At 43.4% G+C, this 21,080-nt stretch overlaps 1 protein-coding gene across 3 annotated transcripts in view; it reads right to left on the bottom strand.

The window, feature by feature from the left end:
- LOC143293831 (uncharacterized) overlaps positions 1–21,080 on the bottom strand; it is a 208,714-nt gene that overhangs the window by 58,541 nt on the left and 129,093 nt on the right. For 2 of the 3 annotated variants that reach the window (XM_076605112.1, XM_076605111.1), the window contains exons 17-20: positions 16,507–16,675; positions 11,262–11,349; positions 8,342–8,542; positions 4,016–4,138 (exon numbers count right to left, since the gene is read on the bottom strand). In XM_076605112.1, coding sequence (XP_076461227.1) covers positions 4,016–4,138; positions 8,342–8,542; positions 11,262–11,349; positions 16,507–16,675 — 581 coding nt within the window. The remainder of the gene's footprint in view (positions 1–4,015; positions 4,139–8,341; positions 8,543–11,261; positions 11,350–16,506; positions 16,676–21,080) is intronic. The other variant, XM_076605113.1, reaches the window with a different exon arrangement.

Below are 21,080 nucleotides of genomic sequence, written 5' to 3' on the forward strand. Positions count from 1 at the left end.
GTGGGAGATAATACTGGAAAACAGGTCCAGCTTCTCACACGGATGTCAAAACACAGTTCTTTCACAATGACCATTGGAAGAATTATTCATGAGTGATAAAATAGTTTGAAAGAGACGCTTCGCCATAATTCAAGATGGCAGCACACCTCGACAAGCAGACCTCTTTTCAAGTGTTAAGTGCTTTGGAAGCATAACAAGAAGTATTAAATGACCTAGACAGTTGTGACAAAGACTTTGGAAAACCAAATGGAAGTGATTCAGACAATGATGAGTGATGATAACCTACACCATCCTCTTTTGTCAGAAGCTGTGTGTGACGTTGCTGAAACGGATTTTCAGCCTCACGATAGTAAGACTGAAAGTGAAGCTGCAGTTGAATTGGACATAGATATGACAGAACCGATTTCCAGCACAAGTTCTGCACCCCATCCTGTCTTCAGATATCATAGTGGAAGGAGGGGGAAGGGCAGCCATTCCAGAGCACAGCAAAGAACAAGATCAAGACGACGGGACCACAAAGTTCAGCGCATGGTCCCCAATCGGACTTGCTTTCTGAGTGGAAAGTTGCTGATGCACAACCACCAAATCCAAAGGTTGCCTTTACTGGTAACCCTGGCGTAAAGTGCTGCCTACCATTGAACTGCACTGGTCAACAAAGCTGTTGTACTGAATACCTGTCTTCAGTTCAGTGATGACAAGAAACCGGTTTCAGGTGAGCTTATTACTTTCCATCTTTTTTCCTCTTTCCTCCCTTCCACTCATTGTCTTTCTCTCTTTTCAGCATTACAAACATCAGTGGTCGTGATGAGGATTATATGATAGAAGTGTGTGTGTGTGTGTGTGTGTGTGTGTGTGTGTGTGTGTGTGTGTGTCACTGTATGGATGTGTGGGTGTGTCACTGTGTGGGGCATACAAGTGTACCTTATATGTAAATTTGTGCTTGTGTGCATGCTGGTGCATACATGCATGTGTGTGTATGCATGTGTGTATACATGTATACATGTGTGTGTATAATTCAGGCATGTGTATGTGTGTGCATGCATCTGTGAGTAAATTATGTACATTTACACTTGTTTGTGTGGTGTGTTGTATGTGTGTGTGATTTTATCACTGTGTGTGTGTGTTTGGGGAGTTGTGTGTGTGTATCATTGTGTATGTGTGTGTATGAGGGGGCTTTTATGTGTGTGCATGTGTGGTCACGTGGGTGTGTATTTGCATACATTTGAACTTGTGTGTGTGTGTGGTTTGTGTGTATGTGTAGAAGAGGTAAACAGTTCAGTGAACGTACAGATCAAATCAGTATTTTGCCCTGGCACACAGTAATACCAGTATGGTTGTTTCATGGACTACCATGCCAAGTTTGTGCACTGGCGCTATTCCTGAGTGATTTATTTTCAATCTCAGTTAGTAAATGTACAAGAAAACCAATTTTTGCAGTGTGTTTGTTGTTTTATGATCAGGAGTGTGTGAGTGCATCTTCCAAAAGTGTCTTTAAAAAAATCATGCACATCCATGATTACCACAAAATTAACAAGCATCACAACATTATGCTGTCACCTCATAGCAAAGGATATGAGAAAAAATATACAAAAAATCTTAGGGATACCTCAATAAATTAATGAGCAGTGAACAGTTTAGTGAACCTCCCTAAGAAAGCTAAAATCAGGCCCTGCACACAGCAATCCAAAACAGGTTATTTACTGTGGCAGTGTAGGGTTTAAAATCACAGTCATTAAAAGCTGAATAACATTTGTTTTCAGCATCATGACACATTCACAGCACCACTATACCACTCCAGTCAAATGGACAAAGTCACACAACAAAAAAATAGGTGAAACAAGCAGGAGACATACACAACAGTGGCCCGCCCCCAGTGAAGCGCCACCAGAGCAATATGAACCCAGCTGAACAGGACTTAAACTGAGCAGCTTCACCTTACCTTTTCCTTTTAATGCTAAAATCTTCGGCATGATGACAAGAGAACACACTGATTACTGGATTTGATATTAATGAAACAGAACACACATTACAAAATTTGCTGATGATAGGCACATGATGAGAGGAGATCATACATTGAATTATGACAATTAAAGGAAATTTTCTATCTAAAATTACATTTAAATAACATACTTACCGTGTAGCGTCGTGGACTGGCGGCTGGGAGGACGCGGGTTCGAATCCCAGCGGAGGTGGGTTTTTTGGCCCATGGCTGGCTCCTACCCAGAGCTGAGTGTGCAGTGGGCTTAAATGGGGAGACTGGGACCACACAGTCGAGTGTCATCCACTTCAAGGATGTGTCTTTGGGTGTGTTGCTCTAATTATCTGACCAACACTGCAAGTGTCTGTATCTCTCGGGCCTGGTTAACGCCGGGATATCATTATGACAGGAAGCGTAGAGTACAGCTTTGTCACGCAGTCCCAAACCAAAATGGACCTCCATAGCAACATTGTCATCATCATCGTCATCCTCCTCCTCCTTCATCGTCATCAATATAAACAAAATAGTCTCAAAGTCTGTGGCCTTTCATGCCCTGCTCTGTTTCGATACCCCTCCACTTCTGTGCTTGGCGTGAGTCCTGTCAATGTTGTCAGTGTCGGCAGATTTATGGGGGGCTGTTGTTTGAAGGACGTGGTGGCGGTCTCCACTCTGGGAGGGACACTCACTCAGTCTGGCTCCGCGACTAAGCCATTACTGTCGTTAGTAGGGGGCTTAGTAGGTGGTGTCCTAAGTACGTTAAATCAGAACAGGCACCATGGACACCACCGAAGTGACTCAGCAGCAGTGCAGGGTCTCCTCTGGTGTGTGGCCTCCTGGCGACCTAACATCGATGGTTCCCTGTGGACTACCGACGCTGGAACTGTGATGGATGAACCCAGGTGTGGCCGTGTATGGGGGAATCTAAATGAGCGGCGTGGGAGTAATGCCACTGAAACGGTGCAGATGATGGGGCAGCAAAAAAAAACAACAAAAAAAACATACTTACCGTGGCCCAACTAGTGCAGACTCCGGCAGGGGTCTGACATTCCTGTCCTGTGCAAACTACTATCCGCCTATGCGGAGAAAACGAAAGTAACTACGGCCGATAACCTTCCGGAAGTAGGTAACCTCCCCTTTGTCCCGCTGGCTAGCGCCCTCTTTTTCCGGCAGCCATCATGACTCCTGTTCCTGTGCTCTTCATACAGCTAAGTTTTTTTCGTATTTTCTGTCTGTCTGTCGATTCTCTGGTGTTCTTGTATTTTGTCAAATTATGTCTCCAACCAGGTCACATAATTATGTAGCTCAATTGGACGATCGCGCTAAAATTAAGATGCGATTGCAATCGATTTGCTGACACTCTGGGCCCTCCTTCAGTAAAAAACCATGATTGATCTTGAATACACAGTAAAACATAAGCTATATGGTTGGGCAGCAGAAAAAAATCAAAAGCTATATATCAAACTTAATGATGACATTTATCAGTCTTTAAGACCACTTTCCAACTACATATGTATCCATCATCTGGGGATGTGAAGCATCTATTTATCCAAAATCATACAAGTATCACCCCAATTAGTTTGGAAAGCCAGCGAATTTGTATGTTTTTTTGTCTGACTATATTCATCAGAGTCAATGACTGCAAAAGTCAAATTGGGATGACAAAACTCAAACTTAACTTGTGAACAAACACGTACCGACTTGTTCCTTCAAAACACACTTTCACACGTTCAAATATGCAGAGACATTAACAGCTGCTACATGACTACATGACTGTCCCACTGCAGGTGACAGAGGTAAGGTTACTGACCAGTGATAACTATCCTGCTACAGGTGATGGAGGTAAGGTTACTGACCAGTGATAACTATCCCACTACAGGTGATGGAGGTAAGGTTACTGACCAGTGATAACTATCCCACTACAGGTGATGGAGGTAAGGTTACTGACCAGTGATAACTATCCCACTACAGGTGATGGAGGTAAGGTTACTGACCAGTGATAACTATCCCACTACAGGTGACGGAGGTAAGGTTACTGACCAGTGATGACAGAAGGTTTGACCTCACTCATGGACCGCAGGGTGGACAGCAGACAGTGCACTTTGGCCCCCCACTGGGTGCTGGCCTTCTGCACCTCCCGCTCACTCTTCTCTGCCTCTATACCTGGGTCACTCACACACAATTTTCACACTGATCAACAGGTGTTACAATCTTTGCACAGAATACAGGATCTTACCACCCTCAAACTGATTCACAGATATTAAAATGCTCACATTCACAAGCATGTATTATAATCATGACATCCATCAACATTTCAAAAGAAAACAAACTACTTTCAAGCATAGTCTGTTCCAGTACTGTTCAACAGCTGTCAACTCATCAATCTTTTCTGCCAGCTTCAACTCACTTAGTATGCCAGTTAGCTCCCCTGACTTTCCCCATGGACCCATTTGTATGGGTGAGAAATAAAATCGCCAAAAAACAAATGTTTGAATTCATGAACTGAAAACTTCCAAAGTGATCAATACCATAACGAGTTAGTTGCAAAGTGATCAATAACGAGTTAGTTGTGAACAAAATATAAAACTTCCCCCCTTCTTATGCTACAGTGAGATGATGAAAGTATCCATATTTTTTGTTCAAAATTTGCACAAACTGATGACTTGTAAATGAATCCAGGAAAGCACACAGAGTTTGAAACAGATTAAATTCAGAACGTTATCTAGCCCCAATAGGTCCCCTTCATCTAATCTGTTGTTTGCCCTGTGACTGAGAAGAAACTGAGTCAGACGCCATTGTTGACGCGCACTGTTCACGTGAACCAGTCACCACAATAAAAACTCTCCTGCTCACAAGCACAACAACACACAGCTGCATTTATTGGTCGCAGTGGAGAGCGGAAAAGTCAGTTAAGATATTCTTAATTCATAACGCCTTTTATCTGGAGTGAGTTAAAGAAATTCATTGATGTGGTTATGAAGAAGTGAAAGTTAAAGTACTGTTTAATTTGTAACAGCACTGAAGTCTGACAGTAGAGTGCAAAATAACTGTTAAAACTCCATAGGTTTTTACAATAATAAAAAAAAAAATTTGTATAGTATATGTCTTTTGTCCTTGGTGTGATGTGTTTCTCAATTTTCTGAGCATCTTGCAACATGACCCCACCTTAACCCTTTCGCTGCCAGGAAAATAAAATTTAATTGAAATCTATTTGCCAGGGTTTTTTCACAAAAAACGGGTATAAATTTTCCAAAAATTCTGTGCTCTTTGTTATTGGAGGAAGACCCATAAAAGTATATATTTTCTGAAAGGTAAATGAATAAAGAATACAAAACACATGCTGTTTTCCCATTTTATATATTTTTAGTGACATGCTGTTGTTTTGAAATCAGTGTTTTGTTTTTTGTCACATTTTCAACTTGTTCATTACAAACATTAGTCAGGTAATTTGCACAAAAACATCATATTTTCTGGACAAATGGATATCTGCAAACACAAAATCATACCAGAACAACCACAATATATATATATTTTTTAAGAGATAGATACACAATACATTGTGACTTCTCCAAGTGATAAGATGGATGTGAGGCCACGCCCCCTCAGTCTCCACCCCCCTCCTCCTCACCCCTCTCACACGGTCACTTGATTCAGTTCTCATCAGACCGTGTTGGCTGCATGCCAAGAATATCGCTCTGCTGCTAATTCAGTCATGTTCTGTCGACTGCTAACATCTGTACAGCCGGCATCACTCACTGTCAGACGCATCTTGGCCACTCTCTTGATTGCTCAGGCAAACACTTGGACAGTGACCAAACCAAAACATTCAAATAAAGGACTGCTTCATGACGTAGATGGGGTTTCTAGCTATGAATAGAATCTAGAGCGATTCCCCAGGCTAAAGCTACCACTATTTTTGTCAACGAAGTGAACGCAAACCAGAGAAAAGTCAGAATATTTCGATGACGAGTTATCTCGTCATTGTGGCAGTGAAGCATACATGCTTGCCATGATGAGTTATCTCATCATGCAGGCAGCCTAGGGGTTAAAAAAAAAAGAAAGAAAGACAAGGCAAAAAGCAGAAATAAATGTGAGATGCTGTGTTGAAAAAAAAAAATCTGATTTGTACACACATAAATCTGCCAACAGATGTGCTATTATGTCTATCCTGACTTGAAACTTGGCTGTAGTGTTCAGCACAATCTGACGCATAATGTTCAGCAAAGCATGGCACTCACACCTCACCTGACACACTACAGCTCACCTGACACATAGTGTTCAGCACAGCATAACACCCACACCTCAGCTGACACATTACAACTCACCTGACACATAGTATTCAGCAAAGCATGACACCCACACCTGACCTGTCCACACCTCATCTGACACACCACACCTCACCTGATGCATAGTGTTCAGCACAGCATGACACCATACCTCACCTGACACATAGTGCCCACACCTCACCTGACACACCACACCTGACACATTGTGTCCACACCTCACCTGACACACCACACCTGACACATAGTGTCCACACCTCACCTGACACACTAAACCGGACACATAGTGTCCACACCTCACCTGACACACTCAACCTGACACATAGTGTCCACACCTCACCTGACACACTAAACCTGACACACAGTGTCCACACCTCACCTGACACACCACACCTGACACATAGTGTCCACACCTCACCTGACACACCACACCTGACACATAGTGTCCACACCTCACCTGACACATTAAACCTGACACATAGTGTCCACACCTCACCTGACACACCACACCTGACACATAGTGTCCACACCTCACCTGACACACTAAACCTGACACATAGTGTCCATACCTCACCTGACACACTAAACCTGACACACAGTGTCCATACCTCACCTGACACACTAAAGCTGACACACAGTGTCCACATCTCACCTGACACACTAAACCTGACACACAGTGTCCATACCTCACCTGATGCATAGTGCCCACACCTCACCTGACACACCACACCTGAGACATAGTGCCTACACATCACCTGACAGTGTTCAGCACAGCATGACACTCACACCTCACCTGACACATAGTGCCTACACCTCACCTGACACACCACACCTCACCTGACACACCACACCTCATCTGACACATAGTGTTCTGCACAGCATGACATCCATACCTCACCTGACACACTAGAGCTCAACTGACACATAGTGCCTACACCTCACTTGAAGCATTGCACCCACGCTTCACCTGATACAGTACCACAGTATGCCACCCACACCTTGATACCGTATCATAGCATAACACCCACACCTTGATATAGTATCACAGCATGACACCCACACCTTGATATAGTATCACAGCATGACACCCACACCTTGATAATAGTATCATAGCATGGCACCCACACTTTGATACAATATCACAGCATGGCACCCACACCTTGATACAGTATCACAGCATGGCACCCACACCTTGATAATAGTATCATAGCATGGCACCCACACTTTGATACAATATCACAGCATGGCACCCACACCTTGATACAGTATCACAGCATGGCACCCACACTTTGATACAGTATCACAGCATGGCACCCACACCTTGATACAGTATCACAGCATGGCACCCACACCCTCATACAGTATCATAGCATGGCACCCATACTTTGATACAGTATCACAGCATGGCACCCTCACCTTGATACAGTATCACAGCATGGCACCCACACTTTGATACAGTATCACAGCATAACACCCACACCTTGATACAGTATCACAGCATAACACCCACACCTTGATACAGTATCACAGCATGGCACCCACACCTTGATACAGTATCACAGCATAACACCCACACCTTGATACAGTATCACAGCATGGCACCCACAACTTAATACAGTATCACAGCATTGCACCCACACCTTGATACAGTATCACAGCATTGCACCCACACTTTGATACAGTATCACAGCATGGCACCCACACTTTGATATAGTATCACAGCATAACACCCACACCTTGATACAGTATCACAGCATGGCACCCACACCTTGATACAGTATCACAGCATGGCACCCACACTTTGATACAGTATCACAGCATGGCACCCACACTTTGATACAGTATCACAGCATGGCACCCACACTTTGATACAGTATCACAGCATGGCACCCACACTTTGATACAATATCACAGCATGGCACCCACACCTTGATACAGTATCACAGCATGGCACCCATGCCTCACCTGACACATAGTGTTGTCACAGCATGAAACCTCACCGGATACACCTCACCTCACCTGAGACATAGTGCCCACACCTTACCTGATACAGTGTTATTACAGCATGAAGCCCACACCTCACCTGACACATAGTCAGTAGCAGCCTCACTGATGGTGGACAAGAGTGAGGTGAGGTTGTCCAGACAGTGCCGTACGGTGGCTCGATGCTGAAGGTCAGAGGTCAGCTGGATGGCCTGCAGGGCACGCTGACTGACAGCCTTCACCTTGACCTGCAGCTGGGTCACCTCTGTGGGCACAATCTCTGCACCGCCAAGTGATGCACCTGGTCAGATATCAGGTGGTGCTGTTTGTTGGTTAACCCCTTCACTGCTAGTATGTTTTGCTATAGCCTATGCTGAGAACATTTTCAGAAAAACAAGAAAAACACGCCAATGATTTTAATTTGTTTATATTTCAAAAAGAACTGAAGATAAGTCCATAAAAGTATATATCAAATGAAAGGAAAATGAACCAAAATTTTATTTTCAATACTCACATGTTCAAATAATGAATCCATCTGACACAAAAATTCCATAAAATGCAATTTAAAAAAAAAAGGGACTGTCATTCCATTATGTAGGTGCTACAACATCAACCAGGTTATCAACCAGTCTTTCTTGTGACTGTTGTGATCAACCACACACACTGTCAAGGCTGTGCAACAGTGTCCAGGTCCATAAGACTCCAACACAGTCCACACAAAGAATGAAAAGGATGTACTCACCCAGCATCTATCGCCAGTAAAAACGCTGTGTGTGGTACTTGCGGAAACAGTCTTCAAGACAGTGCTGGTTTGCTGGGGCAGTCTGGGCAGTAGAACCTCACATCCTTTCTTTGTTCTTTTTTCCAGCAGACTCTGCACCTCCTTTGTGGCCGGGCCTTCTGTGGGGTATGTGGGATGACATTAATGAAGTGTCATCCACACAAACGAACAGCATGGTCATCTTTAGCAGTGTCTGGTCTTGGTCACCAAAAATCATGGCACTAATTACATCCTTCTGGAAGTCCAGGAGTGTATTGCTGTTGTCTGCTTTTTTGTAGAGGATGTGGGCATTCAGCATGGCATACACAGAAAGCTCTAGGCGAGCGACACGCTGTCATCAACAATGAGCCAGCCAGCGACCACGCCTCCTTGCGCTGTGATGGTCACACATAGTACCCATGTGACTGACTCTCTCTCACTCACACACTGATCAGTGACTGATGAAGCGACTTACCTCAGCTATCACATTCAAAACACACACAATGCAGTCATATTCATTGTTACAACAAACAGAAAGCAAATAATAAACTGACAAACCTCGTAAACACCTGCCTGCATCTTGAATCAGCTGATCTTGTCTGTCTTCAGTTTCGTCAAGCAACTCCACCTCCCACCCACCTCCATGTCAAAATCAGTGTCTTTGGCACCAACTTAGTCAAGAATTCTTAATAAATAAACAACTTCACGCAGTTCTGTCTCATTCAGTCCACAATCTTCATCTCTACTATTTGCATCGTGAAGGATTTCTTCCAGTACTAGTGCAAGTGTTGGGGTTTGTCTGCGTTCAGCCATGGCTTTGCAAACACAACTTGAGCTTCGTACAAACTTGCAAAACTTTCGCCACAAATATGACAATGAGGTGAATAATGTTAGCTTATGGAACTTAGGAGATAAAGAGCTCTCAGGGGAGCTAATTTAATGGTTAGCAGACTGTATTTTCTGCGGGACTCGAAACACAAAACGATGTAACATGATGTCGGCGTACGTCAATGCAGCGTTGGTGAGCGACATTTCATGACGTACACCGTATGTCAACAGCGCAGTCAAGAGGTTAATGTGTGTTAACAATGTGTCTATGTAATAATCCCATGTTGCTGTTAAATCACACTATACAGCATAATCAAATTTCTGACAAAAATATGTGACATACTACAGTAAGGCAAAAATAAGTGGGTGGCCTCAAAAGTTTAATGAACACACTGGTCAGAGTTTCGCACAGGTCATGACTGTGTACATTCTCAGTAAAAAAAAAGATTGGTGCATTCCATCCAGCTAGCTTAAATGGAAGTAAATGTTTCTGGCTTTAGTGTAGACTACTTAATGTGCTTAACTTTTTTAAGATGCTGAACTTGAAGGTTCAAACCAAAGAAGTATGTCTCAACTTTGCACAGTTTGTACGAAGCCTGAACTTGCTGACCTGAAAGTGACTGCTGGGTTGCCTAAGCTCAGCTGATGCTGACATTGGAAGACTTCCTGCCAACAGGTTTTTACAGTTTAAAGACACCAATTCAAACAATAGCAATGGTAATGCACTGTGTTCTCTTTTGTCTTGTTTCAGTTTAAGTTTCTCAAGGAGGCCTCACTGCATTCAGACAAATCCATATACGCTACACCACATCTGCTATGCAGATGCCTGACAGCAGCATAACCCAACACACTTGTCAGGCCTTGAGTGCATGCTTATAATTATATTTGTACCTATCACAGTGGATTTCTTTTTACATAATTTTGCCAGGACAACACTTTTGTTGCCATGGGTTCTTTTTCAGTGCACCAAGTGTGTGCTGCACACTGGACCTCGATTTATCGTCTCATCCGAAAGATTAGACGCTCAGTCTGATTTTCCAGTCAAACTTTGGAGAAAGGGAGAGGGAGGGATTCGAACCCAGACCCTCACGGACACTCTGTATTGGCAGCTGAGCGTCTTAACCATTCTGCCACCTTCCTCCTTTTGTCTTGTACTATTCTTTACTATATTATACTGAATTCTCAACCATATTGTTGACATTTCCCATTTGACAGTCCTAAAAATTGGAGAAAAGAACTGACCACATCAAATACTTTATGAAATTCTGTACCAAAGCATTCCAAAGGAATTCTCATGTCCTCAGAAAACAATGCAAACCGGCATGTGTGAAGTCATTCACCAAACAACATGCTACACAAGACAGGGCTGGTTGGGACAGTGGCCACAGTGTGATGACCGGCCCGGGATGTGAAGTACAGAGACCAGACTGACCTGACTGGTGTGTAGAGACCAGCAGGTTGGTGATCAGCACAGAGTATCTGTGACAGTGCCTCTGTACAAACTGTTCTGCTTCAATGGCCTGTGTACATAAAAAAACATAAAAAAAACAACAGCAGAAAATAACATGTCTTTGTATAAACAGCACTGACTGACTGTACAAACAGTTCTGCTTCACTAGGCCCACATGCAGAAAGAAACAAATAGGTCTGACAGTGCTGTCTGTGATAAACATCAATGGAACTCATATGCATACTGTACCTCACTTGTGGAAAACGTACAAAGCTAAGCAGCTTTTGAAGCTATTCTAATAGCTTTTGAAGCTATTCTAATATCTGCTTCTGTACACACTTTTCCCCCTTCTGTTAGAAAGAGAGAAAAAAATGCAAACATACCTTTCACTTTCACAACTGAGTATCAGCAGATTGTAAAGGCTCCAAGATGGTGTTATCTTTTTTTTTTCTTTTTTTTTTTTTTTCTTTTTTTCTGTTTGTACAATGTCAGCCACTCAACAACGGTATTCTCAAATGAACATCCCAAACCCCTTGCAATATCCAGTCTGGTTATGTAACAGACTGCACTAGCAGTCCACAGGGAGCCAACAATGTTAGACTGCCATGAGGCCACCCACCAGAGTAGACTGCATTGTTGCTGAATCACTTCAGTGGTGCTTCACTATTTGCCTTAGGACGTATGTATATGTCAGCGTAATTTCAGGATTTTTTATGGTTCTGTTTTAAAGTTGATGTGTCCCAATAGCCACCAGTCAGAAAGCTTGATATGTCCACTTTCATTTCTGTGAGGAGCAACAGCAAATCATGCTCTGTATGAGCATTTCTGGATGTTATTATCAATACCCCTCTCACAATGCTTTCAAAATGGCAGACAACAAAACACAACCTTTCCCTTATGGCTTGAAACAGCAGTGTGTTACAACAAAAAAACATGACATTTTGCCAATCCAGATGTTGAGGAAGCTTTTAAAGTCATTGGTGATGATGAATTTAGTGCTAGGTGTGTCAAAATCTTGTCGAATGGTACACTTGAAGTGAGTGAAAGTTAGAATGACGATTTGCGGAGAGGAGGGGGAGAGGTTAGTTATAGAGCTAGATATATCCAGCAAAGGAGAGAAAGCAGAGCAAAAAGTCGAATTTTGATCTGTGGCTGACCTAGAGTTGACCTAAAAAAACAAACCATCCACTGATTCAGGGCAGGGAGGGAAAGAGAGAGTGATGTAGGGGATGAACAGTTTTGTGCAAGTTGTGAATTACATATTCAGCATACTTGTATTGATCAGATATCATCTGTAGACAAACTTATGAACAGTGCTCACCCCCCTTGCTCCCTGCACTGTGGGCCAACTGGGTCACAATGAAACTCTTCAATACTGTCTGAAAGTGAGTGAGAAGTGAGTGGGCGTGGCACAGGCGGACGCTGCAACTGAAGGATGTGTATATATATATATATGTATAATAACTGTGTTAACTCATTCAACCTTGTGCCCGCCTGAGAGCTGTTCTCTGCCTGAGCCCGCCTGACAGGCGAGCGAAGAAACCCATTTATTTAAACCAGTTCGTCAGCTCATTACTGTGCATTAAACTGCTAGGTATGGAAAGTAACTCCAACTTAACTTCCCTCCTCACTGTCACGCGAAGTTTCACTCCAAAAATCGAACAATTAGTGAGTTTTTTATCCAGTTTTCCACATCAATATGGTAAAACGTCAAAGGTTCATTGCGCAGTAAGTGCTCAATGAAATTATGATGGACTCTTGCAGCGAATTTGATGCAGATAATGATGATTTGTCTCATAATTCATCCAATAATTCTTGGGAAAGTGAAGGAGATGAAATTAGCAACCAGTTAAGACAAAGTGGCGGACATTTCAATCAAGAAGAAAGCCCACAACCTTCAACATTGACAGTTGCTGACATTTTACTATTTCTGTTTTTGAATTAAAGTTACAAGTAAACTACTAAATCCTTCATCTTGAGACTTCAGCAATCTGTGTCAAAATCATATTTCAGTCATTATGTAAAATTCGGTAGCTATTGGTTGAGTGGTTGCTATAAAATTGTTCCAGAAGTGAAGCACCCCTTCCGGTTGATGCAGCCAGGCCAAAACATGCCAGGCTGGAAGGATTACACAGGCAGAAGACCTTAACCCCTAGGCTGCCTATATGATAACGCTTCGCTGCCACAATGACGAGATAACTCGTCATCGAAATATCTTGACTTTTCTCTGGTTTGCATTCAGTTTGTTGACAAAAAATTCTGGTAGCTTTAGCTTGGGAAATCTCCTAGATTCTATTCACAGCTAGAAACACCATCTATGTCATGAGGCAGTCTTTATTTGAACGTTTTGGTTGGGTTACTGTCCTCAGTGTTTGCCTGACTCCTCTCCTCGCTCTCTCAACAAAATGTCAGATTGATGCCCTGCTCAAGACATGCGATTGTGGTAAACTAAATCAACCAAGACTGCTTTCTTTAGCTGATGCTCAGAAAGAATTGAAGCCTAAATTTGAAGGAGAAGACAGTAATTAACATCTATATGACCATCTGAAAGAAAATAAAGACAGCAATCAAGAGAGTGGCCAAGATACGAGGTAAGATACAAGGTAATTGACGCCAGCTGTACAGCTTGTAGCAGACGACAGAAAGTGACCGAATTATTAGCAGGACACAATGTGAGCGATTTTCTTGGCACTCAGCCAACCGTGGCCTCACATCCATATGTTTTTGACTTGGAGAAGTCACAATGCATTGTGTCTCTTTTTAAAAATTTTTTATGGTGGTTGTTTTAGTATGATTTTGTGTGTGCAGATATCCATTTGTCCAGAAAATGTGATATTTTAGTGCAAATTACCTGACTAATGTATGTAATGAACAAGTTGAAAATGTGACAAAAAGCAAAATACTGATTTCAAAACAGCATGTCACTGAAAAGATATAAAATGGGAAAACATGAACTGTTTTGTATTCTTTATTCATTTACCTTTCAGAAAATATATGCTTTTATGGGTCTTTCTCCAATAACAAAGAGCACAGAATCTTTTGAAAATTTATACCCGTTTTTTGTGAAAAAACCCTGGCAATTAGATTTCACTTTAATCTTAATTTCCTGGCAGCGAAAGGGTTAAAGGGCTGAAAGGGTTAAATGAAATTCTAACTATCAGGATTTGACAGTCTGTTCATTTTCCTTTCAGAAAGTATAGGTTATGCATTCTTTCTTGCAGTAGTTTGCATGCTAGAATCAAAGCAACCCAAAACGGCCAGGCAAATAGGAAGCACATGCAAAAATAATACCTTAGCACTGAACAGGTTAACATATTCCGGGCACTATCTTCTAAGTCCCTTTCTGATGGGAATAACTGCTTTGTTGTGGAACCAGACTGAATAAACATTTCTGTGGTGTGGAGTACCAAGTCTCATCTATGACAGTCCCAGTGAATCCACTGACACTGATGACATGAACTCACTCCAAGTATAACAAGAGAGGCAAGGCCTTCAAGACTCACTTGTAATAAATTAAGTCCCCTAGCATTAATTACAGAGTAATTTCCCTTTTTTACTATCTGCACCAAAACGTTTGCAAAATAAATAAAAATTCCATGCTTAGTAAAAGAAGTTCCTGTTTGAACAAAAAATGATAATAATGACTCCTCTTGTTGTTGTGTCAGAATAAGAGGTCAAAGTGCCAAGTTTAGAGAATACAAAAAATATAAATATAACAGTAAATGCAGTTTGCATATAATTAGGCTTCTTTTTTTAATTTTTTTGTGCCCATCCCAGAGGTGCAATATTGTTTTAAACAAGATGTCTGGAAAGAACTGAATTTTTCCTATTTTTATGCCAAATTTGGTGTCAACTGACAAAGTATTTGCAGAGAAAATGTCAATGTTAAAGTTTACCATGGACACACAGACACACAGACACACGGACACACACACAGACAACCGAACACCGGGTTAAAACATCGACTCACTTTGTTTACACAAGTGAGTCAAAAACAGAGGGGAAATCAAAATGGAGGTCACCAACAGAGTTGGGCAAGAAAAACCACAGGATTTAAGACAATTTTTCTTTCAATAGAAACAATTGATCTGCTGCAGTCTGTTCCAGCAGTTCTTACCAGTTATCAGCTTCACCTCAATGTCTTTCCAGCCAGCATAACAAGGGGATGTCAGTGAGAAGGTCCACTGAAAAAATGCTTGATCTGGAAAAATGCTGGTCTGATAATATATCGAGACATACTGAAACACAAACCAGCAACAAAAAAGACACAACACTGGGTGCCTGACATGGAGGTACCATATTTTCAGCCTATAAGGTGCTATTATTTCACTCAAATCTGACCCCTGCGTCTTATTGGCTGTATGTGCCTTATCTCTGTCTTGAAAACTAAATTCTCACCGCCACTTGGGACCACATGCCACAACAAACTCAATATATGACAACATTGTTGACCACAATAAATGCTCACAATCACAATGAACAGCAATACTTCAGTCTTAACAATGTTCGATTTGACATGGTTTCATGTTCACCATCATATGAAAATGTAACCAATTTGCATATTACACCAAATTTCAACTGAACATGATCGCAGTTCACCCATAAACCATGGAAAATGAGCAGTGTCTGAGTTGGGGATAAATTTATGGTGCATAAGCACAGAAATCAGAAAAGAACTGATTGTTTTTCAAAAGCAGAAGCAGATTGCAAAGCAAAATGGCAGCTGCGACTGAAAGCAGGGCTAGCAGACTAGATCCTGATTGAACATCCACTGTTAAAAAAAGCCATGATAGTGGACTTTCACTTAACAGTAGATGCCACTTATCAGATGCATGTGCCTTACACATGTTCAAAATAACTTTTTTCTTTAAAATCTGCAGCGCCTTGTATGCCAAAAAGTATGGTAAACTGTTTGAATGTAACCAAAACATGTCCCTCATTCAACACCATGGCTGTGTTGTCATTTTTCAATCAGAAAACATATCTATTTTCTCCTTATTAATTAACAACAAGGATGTAAAATTTAAAAGGGGGCCACCTCAGTTAATTGGTTTTAACTGGAATTGAGCTCTGAGATGAAGCTGATGAACATTTTCCTCATGTTTTCTCTCTCTATCCATCCTACAAACAAAAGCAGACAAACATATGCAAAAAGCAGTGGCTGTGTTGACTGTTGCTCACTCAGAATGAAGAGTACCAGGCAGTTATGACCATGGTCATGTCTCACCTTTTCAGTCCAGCGACTGCGTGCCAATCCAGCATCCAGTCTGGCAAAGAGCTGTGCCTGAGGGAGAGTGACATCATCAACTGGGTTCTGGGCGATTTCCACCACCTCTCCAAGAATGCTGGATAAACACTGTGACAGGTCCTCGCTTCGCTTCTTCACCAATACATTTCTACACAAACAAGGAAAACAGTTATTGTATGTCCCCCTTTAACCACCACCCCACCTCACACACACATATCATATGTCTAATATCAAACAAACGCACTGTGGGTTGGGCACTGATAGAATAGACCCACTGTCCTGCCATGCAAGTCATAAGAGGCGACTAAGGCAGGACCACCTCACCCGGAGGATAAAGGGGTTTGCGTAGGGTTAACTACCCTACCTGTAAAAAAGACCAGTTACAGAAGCATCGATGACAAAGAACCAAAACATTCACCTGGGCAAGGAAGGGTCTCCATCCCGGAGACTTATGACGTGGCGCAGTGAAAGCCGAAAGGAAGCTTCAAGGCTGACTCCCCTTCTGACACCCAGGACAACAACACGAGTAGCCATATGGAACATCAGGACTATGTATGAAGCAGGAAGAACCATCCAAGTAGCGAGAGAGATGAAAAACTATAAGATCGGAGTGCTAGGATTAAGTGAGACAAGGTGGCTACAGTCAGGTCAGATGAGATTTTCATCTGGAGAGCAACTGCTGTATTCTGGACACACAGAGGATGGAGTCCCCCACACTGAGGGTGTGGCTCTGATGCTGGCACCGGAGGCACAGGGAGCACTCATCGGCTGGGAACCTGTCAACTCCCGCATCATCACAGCCAAGTTTACCACCAAGAAGAATGACATCAGGCTGAACATCATCCAGCGCTATGCTCCCACCAATGATGCGGAAGAAGAGAAGAAAGATGACTTCTACCAACAACTACAGACAGTGACAGACAGAAGAGGAGCCAAAGACATAACCATACTGATGGGAAGTTTCAACGCCAAGATCGGAAGGGATAACACCGGCTACGAGGACACCATGGGGACACACAGGCTGGGACAGATGAATGAGAATGGTGAGTGCTTTGCAGACCTATGCGCCCTGAACCAGCTGGTGACAGGAGGAAGTATCTTCCTACACAAGCGCATCCACAAGGCCACATGGAGATCCCCGAACCACGTCACGGAGAACCAGATCAACCACATCTGCATTAGCCGCAAGTTCAGGAGATCATGGCAGGATGTACGAGTGATGAGAGGAGCCGATGTGTCATCAGACCACCACCTTCCTATGATGACAGTGAGACTTCGCCTCAAGAGATTCACCAACGCCAACAACACACGGACAAGGTACAATGTTGGACTGCTCAGAAACAAGGACACACAAGCAGCATTCCAGATCAGCCTTTCCAACAGGTTCCAGCCACTACAAGAGCTGATAGAAGATGGAGAGATGGACATCGAGACACAGTGGGAACACAGCAAGAAGTTCTGGCACAACACATGTGAAGAGGTCCTTGGCAAGAAGAAGACTCAGCACAAAGAATTGATCTCTGCCGACACCATCCACAAGGTGGAAACAAGGAAAGAGAAGAAAACTTCGCTGAACACGAGCCAAACAAGAGCAACTAAGGCAAAGGCACAGGAAGAGTACACAGCAGCGGACAGAGATGTAAAGAGGAGCACCAAGAAGGACAAGAGGGACTACATCGATGACCTGGCCAGTCAAGCAGAGGCAGCAGCCGGACAGGGGAACCTGAAGGACCTGTACCTGGTGACCAAGAAGCTGACGGGCAGTTCCAGCAGACAGAGAAGCCAGTGAAGGATAAGAATGGGAACCCACTGACAACAACCGAGGAACAGCTGAAACGATGGGCAGAACACTTCAGGGAGCTGCTGAACCACCCCGCCCCTGACACACCACCAGACATCCCACTCACAGAAACAGAACTGCCCATCAGCTGCGACAAACCCTCAAAGGCAGAGATCAGGAAGGCCATCATGACTCTGAGAAATGGGAAGGCTGCAGGGCCGGACGAGATACCAGCAAAAGCCATCAAAGCAGACATGGAAACAGCTGTCAACAAGCTATACAGCCTCTTCAGCAAGATCTGGGAGGAGGACGTACCGGCCCAGTGGAAAGAAGGAATCATCATCAAGCTGCCAAAGAAAGGAGACCTCAGGGACTGCAGCAACTACCGAAGGATCATGCTCCTGTCAACGCCAGGCAAGGTTCTCAACAGGGTTCTACTGCAAAGGATGAAAGAGGCCATCAACCCCAAGCTCCGAGACCAGCAGGCAGGCTTCTGGCGGAACAAATCCTGTGCCGACCAGATTACCAACCTGCGTATCATCGTGGAGCAGTCGCTGGAGTGGAACTCCCCCCTCTACATCAACTTCATAGATTATGAGGCCTTCGACAGTGTGGACAGAGAGATGCTGTGGAAGCTGCTGAGGCACTACAGAGTCCCAGAGAAGATCATCTCCCTCATCCGGTGCACCTACCAGGACATGAGCTGCAGGATTGCCCACGCAGGCCAGCTGTCCGAAAGTTTCAAGGTGAAGACCAGAGTTCGTCAGGGGTGCCTGCTGTCACCGTTCCTCTTCCTCTTGGTCATCAACTGGATCATGAAGACCACTACAACAGGCAGGAACAACGGTATACAGTGGACAATCTGGACACAGCTGGATGACCTCGACTTCGCTGATGACCTGGCGCTCCTGTCACACAACCACAGCCAGATGCAGGACAAGACCACTTGCCTGGAGACCATGTCAGCCAGGACAGGGCTCAAGATCAACAAGAAGAAGACCGAGCTGATGAAGATCAACACCACTGCCAACACACCAGTCACAGTCAGTGGAGAGCCCATCAGGGAGGTGGAGTCTTTCGTCTACTTGGGAAGCATGGTTGACCAACAGGGAGGCACAGACCGAGACGCCACAGCCAGAATCGGCAAGGCAAGAACAACTTTCATCATGCTCAAGAGCATCTGGGCATCTGGAGCAATCAGTATGAAAACCAAACTCCACATCTTCAACTCAAATGTGAAGTCAATTCTGCTCTATGGATGCGAGACATGGCGGACAACACAGACGATGCAGCAGAAGATTCAGACATTCTTCAACACCTGTCTGAGGCGCATCTACAAAATCCAATGGCAGGAGAAGATCCGAAACGAAGATCTGTGGAAACGAGCGGGACAGGAACCAGTGGCCAAGCAGATACTGCGGAGGAAGTGGGGCTGGATTGGACACACCCTCAGGAAGCCAGCGTCCAGCATCACACGCCACCTGGAACCTGCAGGGAAAGAGAAGAGAGGCCAGCCTCGCAACAGCTGGAGGCGAGACACCGAGGCAGAGCTGAAGCAGCAAGGGACCAACTGGACTGGAATGGCCAGAACAGCCCAGAACAAAGTGCGATGGCGGAGGGTCATTGATGGCCTATGCTCCACCGGGAGCGATGGGCATAAGTAAGTAAGTAAGTAATATCACACAAAATTAAAAGACATTGAATCAACACACACACACACACACACACACACACACACACTGACACACAAGCACATATACTTTGATTGATCTACTTGTTTTCATAGTTCAGCTATTCACAGTGTAAAATAACATATGTAGCAATTCATGCCTCTAGCTCTGTGTCTCTCTAAATTTCACACACTCACACACACACATATGCGCAAACACAAATATATACATATGCTCACACACATACATATGCACATGCTTGTGTATACACACACATAACATACACACACAAAAAAACAACAACAAAAAACACCCCCATCCTCACTCACTCATTGCTGGATCCAGGTTACATTGTTTGATGGATGTGTTCCTGTAGTGTGACTTAGGCTACAGGTATTACTGCACTGATTTTCTTTTCAATTTGTTAACCCTATCACCACGTACCTCAGCTGGTTGGATTTTCGCCTCATGCGAGGTGTTCAGAGGCCATGTGTAGCCTGGAAATGGGCTACTTTTAGTACTTTTCAAGAGGAAATTTGTTACCTTTCATTACAGATTCAGCATAAGTGTTTGGTATCATTGGGAAAAAGAATCTTTCATCTATCACACTGTTGTGTTTTTGTTACTGTTTTCTTCCTCTTTTGTATCAGCCATGCAAGGAAACAAAGACACCCAAAGTGGAAAAAAGCATAACTTAAAATCTACACAAAACATGCCGAAGAATGTGTCAAAACATCAAATAATAATGTAATAATAAAATGTTTCTCTCACCTCAAGCATCCAGAGAGGTAATCTTGAAAAATAATGTAAAATTCAGCTTCATACAAAAGCACAAAACAAAAGATGATGGGAAGCACACACTGTCACTTTCGGCGCACAACTGTCTCCTCATTGAAGACTCACAAACTGACAAAGTTTGTTTTGCTGTTCTGTTCAGTTTCTGTCAGTCCGAAAATAGCCCACAAAGTCAGAATTATAAACAGAATGTGTGTGTGTGTGTGAGAGAGAGAGAGAGAGAGACAGACAGACAGACAGACAGACAGACAGACAGAAAGGGTGGAGTTAGTTTTCTGTGTGGTCCTTTTTCGTATGGTAATCCCTGA

Source organism: Babylonia areolata, chromosome 19 (genome assembly GCF_041734735.1).
Source record: "Babylonia areolata isolate BAREFJ2019XMU chromosome 19, ASM4173473v1, whole genome shotgun sequence".
Lineage (NCBI taxonomy): Eukaryota > Metazoa > Mollusca > Gastropoda > Neogastropoda > Buccinidae > Babylonia > Babylonia areolata.